The 20527-nt window shown below is 46.4% G+C and overlaps 1 protein-coding gene across 1 annotated transcript; it reads right to left on the bottom strand.

Annotated features, from left to right (window-relative positions):
* Positions 1-3078: 3078 nt before the first annotated feature.
* acin1a (apoptotic chromatin condensation inducer 1a) lies at positions 3079-20520 on the bottom strand. The gene is made up of 18 exons (XM_035633053.2): positions 19868-20520; positions 18094-18159; positions 17808-17919; positions 17647-17702; positions 14553-17459; positions 13931-14086; positions 13645-13730; positions 9408-9465; positions 7465-7504; positions 6898-7034; positions 6611-6754; positions 6294-6498; positions 5974-6119; positions 5335-5442; positions 5107-5214; positions 4720-5026; positions 4535-4635; positions 3079-4431 (listed from the first exon to the last, which is right to left on the bottom strand). The coding sequence occupies exons 1-18, from the start codon at positions 20003-20005 to the stop codon at positions 4030-4032; spliced, it is 5277 nt and encodes a 1758-aa protein (XP_035488946.2). The 5' UTR covers positions 20006-20520; the 3' UTR covers positions 3079-4029.
* Between the last annotated feature and the right edge of the window lie 7 nt (positions 20521-20527).

Genomic DNA, 20527 nt, shown 5'->3' with positions numbered 1-20527 from the left:
CCCCGTCTGAATTCTTGAGACCACAAGCAGCAAGATCTCCAAATCTCCGTTTGCTTCCTCCTCCCCCCATACATCTCCTGCAAATGAAGTATCCTGCAACCTTGTGCATGGTTGTTTTTTTTCCTCCTCCTCTCGCCGCCTCTTCCATCGCAACAGGCCACATCTGGTTTCCATAAGCACATACATGTCATCACAAAGAAGAGGAGGGGGAAGGGTGTGTCTATATCAAGGCAAAGTTTAACGAGTGCTATGGCCGACTGTCAAGATATTAGTCTTTCATCATTTCTCCAATCTCGACATGTTTCCATGACACAACCCAGCTTCCCTTCGCTGAGGAACAAAAGGGAATCCAGAAGAGCGAGCGTGGACGCGAGAGGGAAACCGTGGGGGCAAATAGGAAACAGGCAGAGCGAGAAAAACTCAAGAGTCAGGGGAGAGCAAAGGGAAAGTCAGCAAGACACGGAGAGATCAGAAAGGCCACATCAGAGGACGTCTTTGAAAGTGGAGCTTCGAGGGCCCCGATGCCGAGTTCCCAACAAAGACCTGTGTGGTTACACCGAGGAGGGAAGGGCTGAGGACGAGGGGGTGGGTTGCTTACAGAGCAAAAACATATGTTTTTTACTGCCCACTCATCAGCGTTAGGAGTGGCCCTGCTCAGCTGATTGGCTGGTCACGGAGGTCTTTGGACAGTGACCTGAGCCCTGAACCAGACACAGGTGGTCCTCCAGCCGTCCTCAGAGGTTCTGTGAAAGTAAAAAAAATAAAAACTGCAGAAACATTGTTTTGAGTCATCTCCACATCTGCGGATGCGGCGCTGCCCAGCGCTCAGCTGCTCCATGTTCGATTTCACAGAGCTGGGCAGGTCCAGGAATGTCCCTGCAGTCGGCAGTTCCGCTGTCAAGTTGACCAAAATGGCAGTTACAAATAAATGTTAGAATCCTTAGACCTTCAGTGCTCAGAGTGTGTCGTCCAACAAAAGCAAAACAAAAAAGTGCCTTGTGGTAAAGCCACGGTTGGCCTCATTGCTGGGACCAGTTCTCTACAAATAATTTGCTCACTTGCATTCGACTTGTCAAACTTCCCACGATGTAACAATTGGAAAATGAGACCCAACCTATCAAGGATCAGCAGCTGCAGAGATGACTATTTCTTACAATAGCTGCAGGTCATCAGAGTAGTAAGACCGATACCTTATTTCTTCATCTATTGGTCCGGCTCATCCTGAAGGGAGGATGGTCTTGATGACACGATGACCAAGAACCCACAAGATCATGTCAATATATCTCAAAAACCAAGTGCCAGATTTTAGTGAAACTCGCCTTGTGGATATTCATAAATAAATAATAAAAAATGTTTTGTTCCCTCACAATTCCTTTTACGATACCATTAGTAGCTTCATTAACCATTGGCCAAATGACTGTGTAATTTGAATATGTTGCTGGTTGTGACATATCCAACAGTATCGACAGCTCAGCTCCACAGACCGTTTCAGCAACTTTTAACTTTTTGTTTTGGTTCAGGCTCACACAGCGCTAATTGACATCACTACTCTGTGCCGACGGCTTAGTCATCTGTGTGGACAAAATAACTATGCATGGACAGATTTGAAAATTTAATCTCCAGATGATTTTACTTTAGGAGCTGATCGATCACAGAGCAGGTGTTAAGCCGAGGTCTGTTCGCCTGCTGAGAAGTGCACGCTTGTTGTGTGAATGCTCACAGTGAAAATGGTATCTGCCATACTTTTGCTAAATCCTGCCAACAACGTTAAAAACTTTCAGGATGATTTAATGGGTCACTGATGCAGGCGAGATTCCTCACGGTGATGCTGATGGGTCAGTCTGATTGTGACTGTGTTTGTGGTATGCATCGCCGCTCCAATGATGTTCATTTCCTGTTGCATTACACAGCCATTTTCTTTCAAAATAAAAATGCTTTGGAGTGATTTTATTATTTTCCTTTCCTCTAGTTACACATTCAAATCAGGCATATTTTAGCAAAATTAAAGAACTTTGTAGTTTATCCATACAAGACTTTGTAGAGTTGGGTGTAATGAGTTTGGCTGCAGTGAGTCTTCTGACCTAAAGGCTCAAATGACTTTTTGATTTAGAGAAAAATCAATATCGGCTTCTTTACAGTGTAATTATCGTGTTTTACTTCACTTTGATTCTAGACACTCTATCCTACATCTAAATAGTAACAACCCCCTCCCCCCTTTTCTATTTCACCTTGACCTCAAGTTTTACTTATCTTCAATGCCTCCTACTGCCTGGTCCAAACCAACTCAGACACTGACATATACTTCACATGCTCACATACAAAGGAAGAACCATTGTCAGCATGCTAGATAAATGGTCTATAGAGGTGTAAGACAAAGTCTTTCTGTAGCACTCGATTCCCACTAGGCTGCCCGACTTAGAAACGTGTTCTCGGGCTGCCAGCGAGATGCCAGGGATAAGGATTCACTGGTCCACGCAGAGGCCAGACGCACAAGAGTTGCATCAGGCCAGAAAAATGTTCTGCTCAGCGACCATAGGGCCGTAATTACAGAGGAGCACTGCTGAGCTCCGCAGGATCAACGTCAAGACTGCAGAGGTGGAACAAGGCAACGGAAGAGGGACGAGGGCGAACACACGACGAGCAATGGACGGAGATAAGAAAAGGGTAACGCCGAGAGAGCTGGTGAAGATGGGAGGAAACCACAAAGTTGTAGTTATTAAAAGGAATAAGACGACCTTGGTCATTACCTTGACATTAAAATGAGGAAAGACAACAGTTACATAATTAGAGACTATTAAATCTGTGGGTGTGTTGTACTCGTACTATAATATTCTGTGATTAATTTGACTGCATGAAGACATTCTCCCTGTGTGAAATGTCACGACTGAGCGGAACCACAATGTAGTGTGACTGACACCTTGTGGATTCTACATGCAACCACTGACTTCACTTGCAGATTATGTACTAAGATGTTTCCTGCATCCGCCTGTTCTGTTTTGAATCTGCCATTCCCACGAGCAATAGGAATATTTCAGGACAAATTTTAATCCGCAGGGAAAAAGAAAACGTAACAATGAGTTCAAACTTCAATTTTTATTATTTGTACATTCACCACTGATAGGCGTACTCAAAAGAAGAAAATGAAAAAATGAAAACAAAACCTTTGTACTAAATGATGAAATAACGATTAAAAAAAACAATATTAAAACCATTGTTGAGAAAACTTATAATACGACCTCCACTCTCGGGCCTGTGTGGACATCACAGGGTAAGAGGGACTGGAGGAAGAGGGGGAGAGGCGGGAGGAAGAAGAGAATCAATGAGGAGGAAATAATCATGACTTGTGTCTGGTGCGACAGACTCTCCCACTGAGCCTTAGTAGTTATTCTACACCTGATCAGAAACAGCCCGGAGCTGCCTCGGCTAAAGACTCGATTTGGATTAATCTCATGTCTGTACAAAATGACAAACACACCTATCATTCCAATATTTGCAGATTTTTGCGGGCCTCTGCACAAGGCGCTGAGTTTTCTCTTTAGGCAGGACTGACAACGAGAGCCTTGAACTACATGCAGCAACAAACGGATTCCTCGTCCCAGTTGCAGAGAGATGGTAAACGCAGAGGCGACGGCACTTGATTTGCAAATTAAATTTGGCACCTACACTTTGGGTTAACTGGGGGACATGAGGGGAAATAATCAGAATCACCCAGCGTGCCACACTGCTGTGCCATCGAAACGGGAAAAAAAAGAAAAAAAAAGAGGCAAATATATAAGGAAAAATAACAAACCTCGACGAAAGCAAGACATACAGCACTCTGGGAAACAACACTGCAAAAAATCATGGTCCCCTTTAAGCGTGACTGTGTAGGTGTAGATGTGCTTTAAAAAAGGTGACAATTTGAGAGGTGGTGCGACATCAGTTGGTCCTCTGTTGGGTCTTAGTTGTAACAAAGTACATGTAGTGAAAGGCAAATGGAAGAGAGGGTTGGGAGGGGTCTCTAGGACAGTTCCATCAGGTCATTGGCCATTAGCGCCGCCTCTCTCGCGGGTCGCTGCGACTGCGCGAGCGTCGGCCGCCGCTGCCTCCACCACCACCACCGCCGCCGCCGCCGCCACCGCCGCCGCCACCACCGCCACCGCCACCGCCTGCCCCGCTGCCCCCCGGCCTACGGTAACCATCCCTGCGTTTGTCATTTTCCCTCTCCCTCTCCCTGTCCCTGTCTCTACCTCGTTCCCGGTCTCTGTCCCTCTCTCTGTCTCTGTCCTTGTCCTTCTCACCCTCACTCCGGTCTCCTGCCGTGCCGCCTCCAGCTTTCGTCCTCTCCTTGCGCTCCTCTTCCCTTTTTTTCTCCTCCTCCTCCTCCTGCTCCTTCCTGCGTTTCTCGCGCTCCTTCGTCCGCTCGGCTCTTGCAGCTTCTCGCTGAGCAAACTAAAATGAAGACAGTTGCAGTGAGACTTAAAAAGCCTAAACTTGTTTTAGATATCTACAGTCATGAACTAGTTATTCAACAGTGAACTGGTTCAAGTCTCACCTGCTCCTCTGTAAGTGGAAGCCAGTAAATGCAGGGAGCTGCTTTAGTTTTGCGGAACAGGTCATCAAGAAGCTTTGCAGGTGGATCCTCTGCTGCTTTCTCTGCCAGGGAAAAGACAATAATAAACTCAGGCCCATTTCAATTATAATGTAAATACAGTCAAATCCCAGGTCTGCAGGTCTTACCCTTCTTTTCACTCTTCTTCTCCTTGCTCTTTCCCCTCTCCTTGCGTTTTCGCTCTCTGGAGCGCGACCTCCGGGGCCCTCCCTCCTTCTCTCCCCCGGGCTTCCCGAACTCTTTGACCTTGTCCCGATCCCACTCCCGCTCTGCCCGGGCCTTCTCCCGGCGCTCCATTTCGCGCTCACGCTCAGCCCACTGGTCTCGCTCGGGGAGGAGAGAGGGCAGGCCCGATGTTCGACCTCGACCAGGGCCAGGCCCCTGTTCCTCGGCTCCAGGTCTGTCAGCCGCGCCTAGGCCTTTGTGGAAGTCCAACTACAAAGCAGAGATATTCTCAGGCTACAGATTGAGCAATGTGGGGGCAAGAGACAACACAGATTGCAAAGAGGTCTTACCTCATTTTGCTGGCAGAAGTCGACGCTGAGGACTTTTGGGTTACTCTGAGGCCATTTCACTCCATGAAGAGCTGCCCGTGTGGCAACCGCCTCGTCCGAGCTGGAGTACTTGACACAGAGAGGAGAGAACGTCTTCATGACACAGAGAAAAACCTTCCACGGGCCAAAAGAATAGGTTTCAGAGCTACAGTATTGTATGAGAGAAACAACGTGCTTGTCGGAACTCACAGTGACGTAGCAGTGAGACTTGATCTTGTCAATCCAGAAGCCCTCCTCCACCAGAGTGCCAGTTCGGCTGAGCAGCTCCTTCAGCTGCCCCAGAGTGAAAGGCCTCACCTGAACAAAATATAACGGAGCAGTTACAGAAAAAATAACAAGCTCGGATTCCATTTATTGCAGTAGCAACTTTTCATTCTTAGCCAGTGATGATCATCAATTTTACCACTTATAATGCCAATGGCAGGTCACATCACAGTTTTGCCTAACTAACACTCAATCCATGACTACTAACCTTTTAGCATTTTATCAGATGTTGAAAGAAAAAAAGCACCCCAAGGAATGCATTAAATTAATTAGTAGGCTCTCTGCAGTTTGAAAAGGAACAATGCCTCTCTGTGCTTAATTGAGTCTCAAGTAAATCTTACTTTACAATGTTTTAGTCATGTCCTGGTTAAGTTAGTTTGTCCCTGCTCTTTATGCAAGTGTAGAACCCTGATGAGTTACATTACAGAGATACAACAGGAGTCTAAATCACTTTGCATGAGGGTTCAGACCAAAACACAAAAAACTGAAGGCCTGTCACCAGAAGAAAAATATAGACGTCAACGGATCCACTGAGGGTAGAGCAGGATATAAGCGTGAGCTCACCAGGTTGCAGACGTGAACAATGTTGGAGACGTTGCCACGAGGCGGTGAAGGCTGACGGGACGCGCGAACAGGGTCGTCGATTGTTATAGAGACGCCTGTCTTCTGCTGGCTGATGGAGCGACGGATGAGGGTGTCGCCGGGGGTCACTAGGATCAAGACAGTGGGAAATGTCAACACTACAGTTCTTACAATGCTTATTAGCTCTAGTTAAATGCTAAAAATGTTTATAAAATTCTGTCTTTGGAGCATTAAGCATTATTAATTCAGGAAATCATCGTGATGGATTTAACTAGATGAAGTTTTTATTTTTATTTTTTTACCAGTGTTGATTTCGACATCATGGCTGGTTTGTGATGGTGATGGGGTTTCCACTGTCGCAGGAAATGAGGTGTCCATTTTCTCTTCGTGCACCCTCGTTCTTTCCCCATCTCTGTCTCCCTGTAGATCGTCCTCCTCCTGCTGCTCCTCATGCCTGCTCCTCTTCGCTTCTTTCTGTCCATTCTCCTGACTCTCTGGGTGCACCACCTGCAAAGAAGGAAGGGAGCAACATGAACATTTTCAAATTGAAAAGATGATGTCACACTTTTCTGAAGTTCAGTTCTCATCTGTCATTCAGACAATGTAGGTGTCGACTGACCTGTGTGACAGTGCGACGGATCTGAAGGTCCTGGTCAGAGCGTTCCCTCTCTTCGTCCTCCACCCCAGAGAGGGCTGCTTCCTCGGGGTGCAGATCCACTATTGCCTCTTGTCCGAGGCACGGTCTAATGTCTGGGATCAGAGACTGTGGCGAAGAACACACACAATACCCAGGAATTACATTCAATACAGAAGACATAGGCAGTGCAAGAGTCTCACTGCGCATCTTTGTATCCCCAAATGCATGACTGGCAACCACAACACAATATGGGTGTTAATATGCTGTACCTTCAATGAGTCAGTGGTGATGCTGATGGAAGGTTTCTTGGCAGTAACAGCTGTGCTGGAACCCCATCTCCGCTTGCGACCGGCCGCGGAACCAGACTCCTGCTCAGCCTCGGTACTGCCCGGGGACAATTTGTTGCCTGGCAAGACAATGATTTTTTTAAAAATTGAATTAAAATTAAATTATAAATAAAGATATAAACAGGACAAACCCCATTGAATTACCATAAGCATATATTACATAATATCACAAGGCCATGCACACAAGGTTTTGGTGGCATACTTTTGAAATAGAAAGGATCATGTAAGCCACATTATTTAAGATTGTCCCATAGAGAGATTATTAATTAATACATACCAGGCTCGTCACTTTTTCATCAAGTCAAGCTTAAACAAATTCTAACTGGGATGTAATTATTTTTTACTAAATTGGCCACAATCCATATACCGTATATCCAATCTATCCACTGCCCAGTAAGGTTCACCAACATGTCCATACATAATTACAAAAGTCTAAAACTGAAGATCAGTTACACAAGTTTGAAAAGAGGAACGGTCTAGAGTACTCACTGCTAAGAGAGATCTTACGAGCTGAGAAGGCCTTTGGTGTCTGAAACACAGGAAGATAAAAAAAACAACCCAAGAGATATGGGAAACGTGAGAGGCAGACAGTGGTCAAGGACAGGTAGGGGGGGGAAAGGTGGAACAATAACAGGTAGGGGGACACATAGGGACTGAGGGTGAATGATAGAAACTGCTGTGCAGGGTCACTAAGTAAACCATCTGCCGGAAGTTATTATTAGTAATTATTAGAATTATTCTGTAATCTACACCTTTACATGAGTGAAAGTCACTTTCTTTTGTAAGAGTTAACTGTAGGTGCAGTCTATCAAACAGACAATGGTCTGGTTGAACTACTGCAGTTTAAATCCAACAGCACAAATGAAAGTCAATAAAGTAAAAGTTAACCAAGATTAAAAGATTATGAAATTATTTTAGAAGAATTTGGACTTAACCACAGTAACCAGTAAGATTAACATTTCCAAAAACACTTCTTCCAGCAAAGACTACAGAGAATATGACTGAAAACTTAAAAAACAACTGCATGAAATTTTAGCAGTATCTAAATAAATATATCTGTTTATTCCCTGGTACCACTGACGCCTGATTCTTACTGGTTTGGATATCGCCCAATCACGACTGCATGTACTGTATCTAGGCAACAAGGGTCCAATCAAAGATGGCTGAGATGTTTGGATGGAAATCTGAAAGCTGGCTGGCTGGCTGGCTGGCTGGCTGGCTGGCTGGCTGGCTGGCTGGATGAGTTCAATAGTTCATTTGGGTAGGGGCTTGTCGTCCCCTGGTGTTTTGGCTTTTTAGTCCTTTTACAGATGAAGAAGCAGTGGCAGGTCAGGTGAATATTCTCAATAGTCACTGTGCACACAGATCCAGACTCTGATTTTAATGTTCAGTTGTGTTTGGGTAGCAGCAACTTCATACCCACGATCACAAAGTAGCGAAAATATGGCGAGGGCTGTCGTAGAAAAGGGCCTCAATGGCAAGTCCTTCTTCAGTTCTCTTAAAACTGGCAAGACCATCAAGTCCAGAAAAAAGCTTTGGCATCTTTAAACTTATTTCAGATCCAAGATGGGTTTTGCTTGTGAAATCGGAATCCCATTCCAACGGATTAACAAATTCCAAAACATCCGTTGTACATTACAGAAGCAGGTTACAGTTCACCAACCACGTTGAATGAAAGGTCCGTGACGTCCCGCATTTCTTTGCCAGTCAAAAATGAAAAGTGAAACGATCTGAAAACTACTTGGTTGTTGAGAGTGTTTCACAGCAGCCTCGACTTGATGTGAGCGCACGTCTTTTTTCCAGGTTGAGTTTAGGATCACAAAGTCACATAAAACGCTAAGAGACCGGGGCCGAATTGACCAGCCGACCCCTTCTTTGAATCTTCTGGTCCGACCTATAGCTCTCGTCAGCCATGTCCATGAATATGAGGCAGCCTTTGTCGGCAGGATTGTTCCTCTGCAGTGCAGCCTCGGGGGCTTTGCTGTGGCCAACTCTGGATTCTTGGGGACAGTGGAACAGGTGCAGCAGTAGAAGTAGAAGTGGTAGTGGCAGAGGTAGTTTGCAGGTAACCAAAAGGGGCAATGGAAGAGGCATGAGCACCTTTATAACAAAGCAATCATTTGGGGTTTAAACATCAGCCACAGTGAGAAATCACCCTTGCTGTTTCTGCTTATGACAGTGTCAACAAAGGTTTTTTAAAAAACAGCCAAATTGAACTTCCTGCACACATTCTAACACTTTTGTGCTAAGGGCTAAAGAAAATAGACTAATAATTAAATAACCTTGATTATGATACACTATAGGAAATCAAAAAACGATGTGCCAATAACAGAGATGCAACTATAAAGGCTCAGACGGGTCCGTCCACCTAAGTCCTCAGCTAGTAACAGCTTGTCGGACCGAGATGATTTGCCGTTCTTCGGCGGCCTTACCTCCTCGCTGTTCTCCGAAGGCTTCTCGGACTCTGCCATGGCAGTCTCCTTCACCTTCCTGTGTGGTGAGAAAAACATCCAGATCAGCAGGAGAAAAGAGGGAGCAGATGAGAAGATGGTCAGGGTGGCGTGGAGAGGGGACATGTCATAATAAATAGAGGCAATAAAAACATAGCAGCATGAAATCTAAACTTAAAGGTTGAGTGTGTATGGTTTAGTGGCATCTAGTGTCTCGATAACCTTGCCTCACACTCCCTTTCCAAGCATGTAGGTAATATACAATTGCAAAATTCCCTATCTAGAGCCAGTGTTTGTTCGTCTGTTCTGGGCTACTGTAGAGATATGAGAGACCCCAACCTACTCCCAATATAGATATGAAGGGCTCAACTCAGGGTAACGAAAACAACAATTTTTAGTTTCAGGTGATAATGGAAAATAAAATTATTAACATAATTTTTTTATTTCTGCTGATAAGATTCATCTAAATTCTACACACTGGACCTTTAATAGAAGCGATGAAAACCAGAATATGAATGTCAATACCACCTGAAATAAAACCTATTGATTTTTTTTTTTTAAATGTGAGAGCAGCAGTGCATAATCCCTCTCAAATATGGGCGGACAATTCAAATTATTAAAAGGTATGTTGGTGATTTGTCAGCAATTACACAAAGCACGCATCATTTTATCTTTCAATGCATTCACATACATATGTTCTATTAAACTACATTTCACATTTATGCAAGAAATCACGCATAGCAGAATGTAGATATGAAGAGATTTCCAAAAATCAGGTCATCAGATGATGCCAAATCAAACGTCACGCGTGGTTGATCACTGTGTCATTTCACGGGCGCGTTGCTGTTCGTTTTTAACACCAGCAGAGTCGAGCGGAGGAGTGCAGAGGCGGGCGGACACCGCAGTCCCGCCTCACACCTGCTCCGTCCGCTCCTCACCAGCTCCACAATACCTGACAAATGAGCGCGCGCCTCACGCTGCCATGCCATCCTCACGCGCGCACACGCGAACACGTCCACTCGTCCCGGCTGAAATTTACTCGGGGCGGGGAGGGGACGGGACGGGGCGGGGCGGGGGCTTCGTGGGAAAGAGGATAAAACGCAGCGTACGGGCTGCGGCGTCGCAGCGGGCCGCCTCTCCTCTCCCCCTTCCTCCCGTATTCCTCTCACCGGAGACTACTCCTCTCCTCTCCGAAACACAGTCATGTCCGCCCCGGCGACGGTCGACGCCTTTGCCCGCCGCTTCACTGAACCGCAGTGCGGAGCGCCACAGGCCGGCAGCGAAAGCTAGAACCGCCGACGGAGCACGGCCATGTTGCAGCGGATGAAGAAAAAATTATCATGTATCAAAAAAAGAAAAAAAAGAGAGAAAAAGGACCCGCCTCATCTCAGCCACACCGGCTCTAAGGCAGCCTCATCAACCGCCTGATGGGAAATTCACTCCCGGACACCTCTGTATCTGTGATGCTTTCAAACAGCACGCAGCTCGACATTTGACACCGATGACCGCTTCTGAGCATAAATACATCAACTGTGACTCCACTACCAGCGAGGTTTTCTTCTCCCGTTTATTGATAAAATGATGTGGAAAAACGGACGTCAGCCAGTGATTTATTAAAACCCTATTGCAGACCTCCAAACCCCTGCTCCGAGAAGCCTGCCTCTGACTCTTTTTGACCACATTACACCTGTATCCTCTGGGAGGAGCACTACAGATTTATAGTGGTGTTGTGGTCAGGTGATTTATTAAAGTCAACACTTCTTCATTTATTTAGATAAGCCTGGAGACCAGAGACTTACTCCTGTGAGTAAATGTGGATTTGAGTCGTTATACGTCAACCCTTCAAATGTGAAAATATCCCTCCCATATTTACCACTTTTTCACACTCCTGCCTCTTACCTGAAACACTTAGCTGACCTCATCTGAAAAGTTAAAACCTTAACTAACCTGCAAAATAGACATCGGCTTGGCCTGCTTCAGTCTAATAAGCTGCAATCTGCTAATCACCCTTTGACTGAAGAGTATGCTTAACATTGTAAAGATTAATTGAAGCAGGTCTTGTCATTAGTTTATAATGGGAGTACTGAAATTGAATTCACAATCACGAAAAGGCAAAATTAAAAGTTAAACTTCTATAGCTCGAATGAACCATCCAGAACAACCGTTGCATGTGTTATCACCCTGAAAGAAAATAATCATATCTAGTATAAAACCTTTTCCCATGAAGGGATGGACCCAGATTTTTATATTGCTAAATATGGTTTCCAAATATGGTCCTGTAAGCTGTAAAATTCAGTGAATATTTCCTCACAGTCCGCTAGCTGTCAGGACTGTGTGTGCTCTGAAATAAAATCTGATTTCTCTACACAACCCAGGATATGTAAATTCAAAACTAGAAAAATGGAGCGGACTGCACCACACAACACTGTGTGCACTGTGTTAATATCACTCCCTGAAAAACCTTAAGAGACGTGCTAGCGACAGACGCTTTCATTGAGGGATTCTGGCCTCCTTGCTAGTGCGTCCATCTCCCCTGCCCGAGGCTGCGGTCAGAAAAACGACAATAATCAATCTTGCGCCAACATCGCTTACTCCCCCTGTAAGGGAAGGGGCAGGGACTGACAACACCGATCAATCAGACATAGGGAACCCAGGGTGGGTGTCAAAATACTGTCAGCTAAATAATTTGTTGCATAACTAAACTACCTTTCATAACACTTTCACAAACAAGAACTTAGCAAAGCATTTTATCAATAAAGTAGAACCCTGCCTGCTTGTGTCATAGATTAAATGAAACAGCTGAATTCAAAGATTCACTGTTGACTTGCTTGATGAGACGACATAAATTAATTCACGTTAGTGTGTGTGACACAGACAATAGGCCTCAAGCAGGAACATTTTCTTATTCTTATCCTGAATTTCTCTAACAGTTGTTTGGACCGTGAGTTTGCATGAGCATGCCTTGTAAGTTTCATCAAACGCTTCTATTTTCAGAAAGTGTGTAAATGGCCTGCGTCAACAAGATGATTGCCCCCAACCGTGCATGAGGACCAACGCCCCAATAATACCATATAAGGCTTCTCTTCTTGCCTCATGTCAGTAAGTGTTCATTCATTAAAAAAGTGCATCAAAGAGTAAAAAGAAGAGAGTTAAAACATCAGAGATTGAACTCCTGCTTTCAGAGGTCCACAAATGAAAGTCTAGACTTCAGCAGGAATCGAGCGACGGACTAAAGCAGAGCTGTTAATACTGAGTCGCCTATGAGTCGCCTATGAATCTTTGAATTCAGCTGTTTCATTTAATCTATGACACATCAGTACTACAAAAGTTTAAAGCAGGCAGGGTTCTCCTTTATTGATAAAAAAGCTTTGCTAAGTTCTTGTTTGTGAAATTGTTATGAAAGGTAGTTTAGTTATGCAACAAATTATTTAGCTTGCACGATGAAGTGCTTGAAAATGTATGTTTTTTTTAAAAAAAAACGCCTCACCACAGCAAGGCGATCGGTGACTGCAACAGGAGGTCAAGGTGAAGTCTATGTCACTGTTATAGGTGAAAAAGTATTGCCATAACTGATGATGTTGCACAGGCATGTTTTCTGCTGGTTCTGGATCAATGCACCTTCTTTCACTGCAATATCATACAACATGTAGCATGTTCGAATTACTTGACATGTCTTTTGTGGCGTGTAGAGCAGCTCACCACCAGCTGTGTTGAGGCCCATACACCTGCCCTCACAACACCAGCTGTGCGCTTGACCACGGCACTAGTGTGCATGCGACGCTTTTTGTATGAACCCCCCTGTCTCGTCTGCGGGTTGACTAGAGCGGGGGTTGACTAGAGTTAATTTGAGGATATTTTAGGTAAATGATCCGAAAATAGTTTGCATGATGACAATTAACAACTGTCATATCAAAGCCAGCCATCTCCGTCTTGCGCAGCATGCATGCCAACTGAGATGTGTGCTGCCCTGGCCATTGCACAACTGAGGTGTATGTACTATTTAATTTATATATCTATAAATGCTTCAACATGATTAAAAAATAAACTTGGTTTGACGATTAACAGTAGACTAATTAATGTGCCTCCTATGACAGGTCTCAACCACAAGTTGTAAATTTAGTTCGCCTGAATCACTTGCGCGATTCTACAACGAATCTGGTTCTTGCATGAGGCCCATCGTATAGGATGTGTTTCAGATAACCAATACGGAAAACCAGACCTTTGTTTGTCCTTTTCCTCTTCTCTCTCACTGTCCTTTCTTTTCCTTTGTGTCCCATCTCCAGGTGGATCTTCGATGAAAGGTTCCTGGGGATTTAAAAGGGCACGGAATGGGGGGAAAAAAGGATGTGAAAGATGTACTATGAGTCAAAGTCATTAAGGTAGCTAAGGTAACATCACCAAAGGGAAAAATAAACGTCAAATAATTGAGAACTGGAATGGAATTGAGATTTTTAGGTAAGACGTGAACACACATCGTCTTCCCAGAGGTTAAATAAGCAACTGACCTGGGTGCGACTGTCTCCATCAGCAGCTGTGTTGCTCTTCTCTCCAGACGTCGCTCTTTTGCGAGGGGAGACTTTTGGGATTTGTTGTGGACCCTCAGCCCTGATCTCTACTGTCGCCCTATGCTGTGGTGAGGAATCTCTTTCAGGTTTCCCCTCCTTACAGACACAAGACGATAGAGCAACATTTTATAAGCAACCCCATACAAAATCTGCTTTGATTTTTATTATGGTAATAGAACTGAGACTTAAATAGAGCAATTGAAAACCAAAGCTGAAACCACCTGTGTTTCTGCAAAAGTTTTCCCACACCCAAATCTGAGGGCAGGTATGACATCTTTGCAGTGTCGACATACTATCAGAGGTGGTTTGCATTAAAATCCACTAACTTTGTGGTGCGTTCAGACATACAGGTATTAGGAGGTGGGACACTGCCCTCGAAAAGGCCAATGAAAGTGTTTGAAAATGGGCAATATTGCTCATGGTGAGCAAAGAACGTTTTGCTTTTTTGCAAGTTTTTATTTTTACTTCAGAATATCAGAATAAATGTACATTTTACCTAAAGTCTGCTAATGAAAAGCACCATACGTTAAGTACAGAGAGGGGTTCTTTGCAGACCACTTACCCGTCTACCTCTGGATGAGGAGGTTTCCTCTTGGGAAGATGCAGATGACCTTGAGGACCGAGATGATGAGGACCCAGAGTCTGAGTCTGAGGAAGAGGAATCATTCGAAGATGACCTGCGTCTAGTTGGTTCCTTCTTAGCATCTCTCCCCTTCCGCTGAGCTGCATCCGGTGGGCTCGAAGGACACTTTTTCTCCTCCACGTTTGTTTTTTTGGTGGAATCCTTGGCAGTGTGTTCTGACTTTGGTGAATCTGCCGGTTCTTTGTCCTCAGATATGAGGTTTGTGGCCTCTTCTTTTGTGGATCCAGGCGGTGCGGCAACAACCTCAGAGTGTGTCTGCATGCGTTGGTCTTCCTGTTCAGCAGAGGGCCGGTGTTCTTCCTGCTGTGTTCCCGCAACGCTGGCTGGGGAGAAGACGGGCGAAGCCCGTGGCTGAGGGGTATCGGAGAAAGTACGGGGCCGCTTGATAACCATGGAAGCAGAGGAGGGTTTGGGCTGAATCGGAGAGTCCCTCAGGAACCGGAACTTCTTAAATGAAGACTGTGGCGACAGGGGTGTCGGTGACATGGGCGCACCGGACACTGCTGATTGGGGTTCACTCCGCGGCACTGGGGCGTGGACGTCTTCCTGCGCTCCTGCCTCAGTCGAGGGTTTTCGAGCTGGCCCTGTGGAGAGGGGGGGAGGAGTGGGCAGGGGGGTGAGACCAATCTCACGGCCACGTTTGGATGGAGGGAGGTGACTCTCCCTCTCCTTCTCAGCCAGCCTAGCTCGCTCTTTCTCCTGCTCCAGCGCCCTCTCCTGCTCCTGCCTTTCTTTCTGCATGGCTTTTTCTTTCTCTAATCTTTGACGTTCCAGAGCCCTCTCTTCCTCCAGGGCTCTCTCATTCTCCTTCCGCTCCTTCTCTAAGGCTATCTCCATTTCAAGTTTCTCTTGCTCTAGGGCTTTCTCCCTCTCTAGCTTTTCTTTCCTCTCCCTTTCAGCTCTTTCCTTCTCCACCATCTCCCGTTCCAGAGCTGCCTCCCTCGCCTTTTTCTCTTTTGCCTCCCTTTCTCGTTCCAAGGCCTTTTCCCTCTCTATCCTCTCTCGCTCCAGTTCTTTCTCTCTCTCTATTCTCTCTTTTTCTTTCCTCTCAAGCTCCAACCTCTCTTGCTCTAGGGCTCTTTCCCTTTCGAATCTTTCTTGCTGGAGAGCCTTTTCTCTTTCTATTCTCTCTCGCTCTGAAGCTTCCTCTCTCTCAATTCTCTCCCGCTCCAAAGTTTTCTCTCTCTCCATTCTTTCTTGCTCCAGGGCTCTCTGCCTTTCTAGTCTCTCTTGCTCCAGTGCTTTCTCTCTCTGTATTCTCTTTTGCTCCAAGGCTTTCTCCCTCTCTAACGTTTCCCTTTCCAGCCTTTCCTGCTCCAAAGCCTTCTCTCTTTCAATCCTCTCCCTCTCCTTTCTCTCGGCCTCTAAAGCTCTTTCCTTCTCCAACCTCTCTTGCTCAAGAGCCCGTTCTCTCTCCAATGCCTTGACTCTTTCTAGCTCCATCGCTTTCTCCATTTCTTCCCTCTCGAATTTCTCCCTCTCCTCCCTTTCTCTCTGTAAACGTTCTTGCTCCAGAGCCCTCTGTCTTTCGAGCTCCTTCTGTCTCTCCAGCTCCAGGGCCCTCTCTCGTGCTAAGGCTTGCTCTCGCTCCTCCCTCTCTTTAGCCAAAGCTAGTTCCCTCTCCTGCCTCTCTCGCTCAAGGGCAAGAGCAAGTTCCCTCTCCTGCCTCTCCCGCTCAAGAGCAAGAGCAAGTTCCCTCTCCTGCCTTTCTCGCTCAAGAGCTAGTTCCCTCTCCCTCTGTAAGGCTTTTTCTCGCTCTTCTCTTTCCAAGGCCTGCTGTCGCTCAATTCTCTCTCTCTCCAAAGCTCGCTGCTTTTCCTCTCGCTCTAATGCAAGAGCCCTTTCCCGCTCTAACTCCATTGCTTTCTCTTGCTCGAGTTTTCTCTGCCCCTCTTGTCTTTCCAGCTCAACGGCCTGTTCTCTTGCCATCTCAGATTCCCTCTCTCTGTCCCTCTCTTCGGTTGCAGTGGCCTTGAGAACACTCACGGGTACTTGAATATGGGCTGAATGTGCTCCTGTGACACCCTGGTTGGTGCCTGGTATCATGGGAAATGGCACATGGCCTGCAGTGTTGGCTGTGTGGGTGATGGCAGATACAAGACCCTCTGGAGGTGCTCTGCCAGGAAACGATGCTGCTAGTGTACTGCAACCCTGCCTATCGCCTTCTCCAACGCTGCCGTGCCAACCTGCTCCAGAGAAAGCTCCTTCTTTTGCCATTTTACGTGCCAGAAGGGTCAATGGGCCGGGCTTGCGCTCGGCATGTCCACTCCTCTGTGGCTCTGGGCTGCTACTACGGCTGCCGCTGCTGGAGGAACCCGAGCTGGAGGTACTGGAAGAGCGCCTAGCTGGGCCTACATCTGGACTAGGAGGGCTCTGTTTAGGGGTGTCAGGCAAGGGGAATGACAACTCTGGAGGCGGTGAGGGGGGAGGTGTGGGCTGGCGGAGCTGAGGAGACAAAAGGGAAGGGATGTGTTGCTGCTGGGGTTGACATGACGCTCCAGACCTCTCTCTGGTTGAGGGCGCTCTGGCGGGCTCTCTGAGGCTTCTCCTCCGAGCACTGCTGTCCCAATCGTCATCGTCACCATCCTCCTCTCCATCGTCGCTATCCTCATCGTCACTGTCAGCTGCGACCTCGCTGGATGCGGAACCCCTCTCTGGCCGGTTTTCACCAGCAGAACCACGCATGGCCACAGAGCCAGACGCAGGCGGACATGACATGTCAGCCTCCTTCTCCCCGTTGCCCTCTCCCTCATTCCCTGCAGCAAACAATCCCTCTCCAGAAGGGCCAGGTGGCTTGTGCTGCTCAGCCACTGCTGGTGTGACATCCTGATGAGAACAGAAAGGGAGCTGAAACTTATTTTGTCATGGCACTATGCCACTTTTCTTCCATGTAAACGATCTGGCATAATCTTTTACCAAATGCGCAACATTTTCTGAGCACAGAGTCTCTACAGACAGAAACTTTAGAAACATTATTTACAACAGTATAAAAAAAAACAAAGTTATATCCTACCTGAGCTTGAGGAGGACATGATGAACTATTGTTCACTTCGGCATGGGCCTCTTCCTCTGTTTACAAAGACAAATGAATAAAAATCACAAAAAATGTTTTGCATAGTGAAAAAATTACAGAAACGTATTCATTTGCGGCGGGGGGATTCTGACAACACTTACCATTAGTGTCATAGGCCTCGCGGGCCTCCCTCTCCAGACGCTGCCTCAGGAGCTCCTGTTGTTTAGCCAGATACTGCTTGATGAAGCTGTTCTGGCTCATTTCCTCACCAATCTGAATTCAGAGAGACCGTGAAAAATTGGCTCCCAAGGCCAAATACACATCCCTTTCACAGAAATTTATGAGAATTGTGCCGATGCGCATTTTGTCTCTGATATGCAAGAGGTCACTGCTAGTGAAAAAAATCAGTCGTTCAAATGAAAATAGAAGCATCTCAGAGACACTTACCTGAGAGTTTGGCTGCAGGCCAATGTGAGCGGTGGAGGTCCTCTGCAGATTCTCCAGCATGAGAGCCTGTTATTGAGACAAGGAGCTTGTTGACTCGTAAATAACAGACAGCTGTTCTTTTAGGGTTGGCATGGACGTAATTCTATAATCATTCTCAATGGGACGACATTTCCATTCTTTGCAAAGTACTATAAGTCTCTATTGTCCTTGGTATTCCATCAGCATAGGACAAACACCACTCAGCATTGCTGCCTCTTTTCCTTAGGAAACATAGGTTTGAGGATTTTTGCCTTTAATACTGGAAAGGGAACGGGAGAAGAGGAGGACGTACAACAAAGTTCCCTGGTCAGAAGCAAACAAGCATCACGGTGAAGGTCCCATTGTTCAATCGGACCCTATAATGTGCAAGGCAACCTGGAAAGCGAAGCAGACTTTGAATTTAATGTCTCGTCATATCCCATCTGTCTCTGTTGATTCACTGTTAGCTGTGCAGCGTCCCTCCCCCTCCACTGATCATATTATTGCTCCCTGCATCCCACAAACTAGGATGTAAACAAAAAAACTAACAACGTTCAATAAAGGCACAGCGTCCCAAAAATATTGGGCAGCGATGAGGAGTAGACCAAACAACACAAATATGCCTAGACAAAAAAAAATTGAAAAAGTTTTCATACTGCTACACGCTGCATGTTACTATTTCAATAGTATATTCACAATATGTATAATCTTCCCACATCTTACCAATGGCATATACAATTTTGTTGCCATATATATGCTGCTATAAAATGAAACTACCTTTTATTATTTTTTAAAACCTTTTTTAACCCAACAGGCCACATCCAGACTTCCAAACTTTATCAGGGACTTTGACAGTAGCCGATCTCGGTCGACACAATGTATGAGCAAGTTCTGCATCTTAAAATTTAGAACATAGCGTACAGATTTTACAAGTGTGTGTGGGGGGGGGCATGGCGCGGCAGTGGGATGAACCCCATTTTAAAATGGAAAAGCATATGTAAACACCACTTGCCGCCTTCGTGGGGCAAATAGTAACCGGAACCCCCCACCCCCCAGTTAAATAGAAAAAAAAGTAAAGAATGGCCCAACTTTTATTGTGGTGTAGATTCAAAGTTAAAATGCCTGACGCAATGTAAACAAAGTGGCTCCGCACGGGACCTACGGCGGCTCGTGGGCCCGGGGTTCATTTTGAGACCGAATCTACTCCGTTCGTTTGGCGGAAACGCACGAACGCTGTCGATTTACACAAAGTGCGCTGCGATTTGCGCGCACATTCGGCGATAGCTGATAAAAAGTTGCCTCGCACTTGAAGGACCGCCTCGGCGTCAACCTCCCGGTTGAACTCACGCACGACGACCAGGGGCAGCTCGGGGGGAGCGACCCCGTTAACGGGAAAACACAGCAGCGAAGCCAGTCGCCAAGGCCACCGCTCAACTCACGGCGTTAGCCAGCGGAGCTAACGAGCTAACAAGACAACATCACCCGACCGCACACTTTGAAAATAGCCACCAAGTTGCCTGAAGTCGCGGCCTTGCTTCGGTTGGTGTGTTCGCGCACGACGGACACACTGCTCAACCACGGCGTCGTGCACATTTCTAGTAGACTGGTGGTCGTCAGCCTCGACAACTCCGCTCCGCCGCTCCGCGGTAACGGGGTGCTCGGTCGTCGGCCCAGAGGCGAGCATCAGCCCGTCTCATCGTAAATGTTAGCTCTTTTTTAGCAACCCGCGCTCCGGCGGTTTCGCGGCGCCACTCACCCCCTTGAGTCGTTTGATGAGCGCATTCTTCTGGCCGCTTTTCGAGAGTCCCCTCTCCTCGAGCGCGGCTTTCAAGTCCGCAACTCGAAGGGACTGGAGCGTTCTGCCGTCCAGCGTAACGTCTTCGAGGTCCGCCATTTTCCGTTCCTCTAGTCACTTCCCAGCGAGAGCGCCGAGCAACGCCTTCCACCTCGCAGCGTCACCGTCGACGACTTCCCCCTAATCAAATATCAAATAAATAAAACCTCTCGTCAACGTTTTAAATGGACGAATTCAAATGATGCACTATTACATATATCTGTTTTATATATTAAACGCATTTTGGGGGGTTTTAATCATTTTTTTATTCGGTCAACAACGAATTTTGCGCAAAATCTGCGCAGGCTTAGTACTCTACACCACACCGTTCGTCAACTGCGTAATCTCTCGCAGGACGCTGAAGTCAGCTTCCAATTCGTTGTTGTTAAGGGACGATTTAAGGGGAACTCAACCCACCCCGCCGACCGATCAACTCTCCCCTTTCCCTTTTCTTTGCACATTTAACCGTCGTGAAAACGTGTTTGTGTTCAGATTGTAGGAGAAAAAACTACTGTCCGAGTAGAGTGTGCAGAAAAAGAAGTCGGTGCGATGGTAAGCGTCCCTTAACTTTCCCCTTAAGCG

Source organism: Scophthalmus maximus, chromosome 5 (assembly GCF_022379125.1).
Source record: "Scophthalmus maximus strain ysfricsl-2021 chromosome 5, ASM2237912v1, whole genome shotgun sequence".
Taxonomy (NCBI): Eukaryota; Metazoa; Chordata; class Actinopteri; order Pleuronectiformes; family Scophthalmidae; genus Scophthalmus; species Scophthalmus maximus.
Note: the sequence above shows the minus strand (reverse complement) of the source record. Positions and strands in the feature narration are given on the sequence as shown.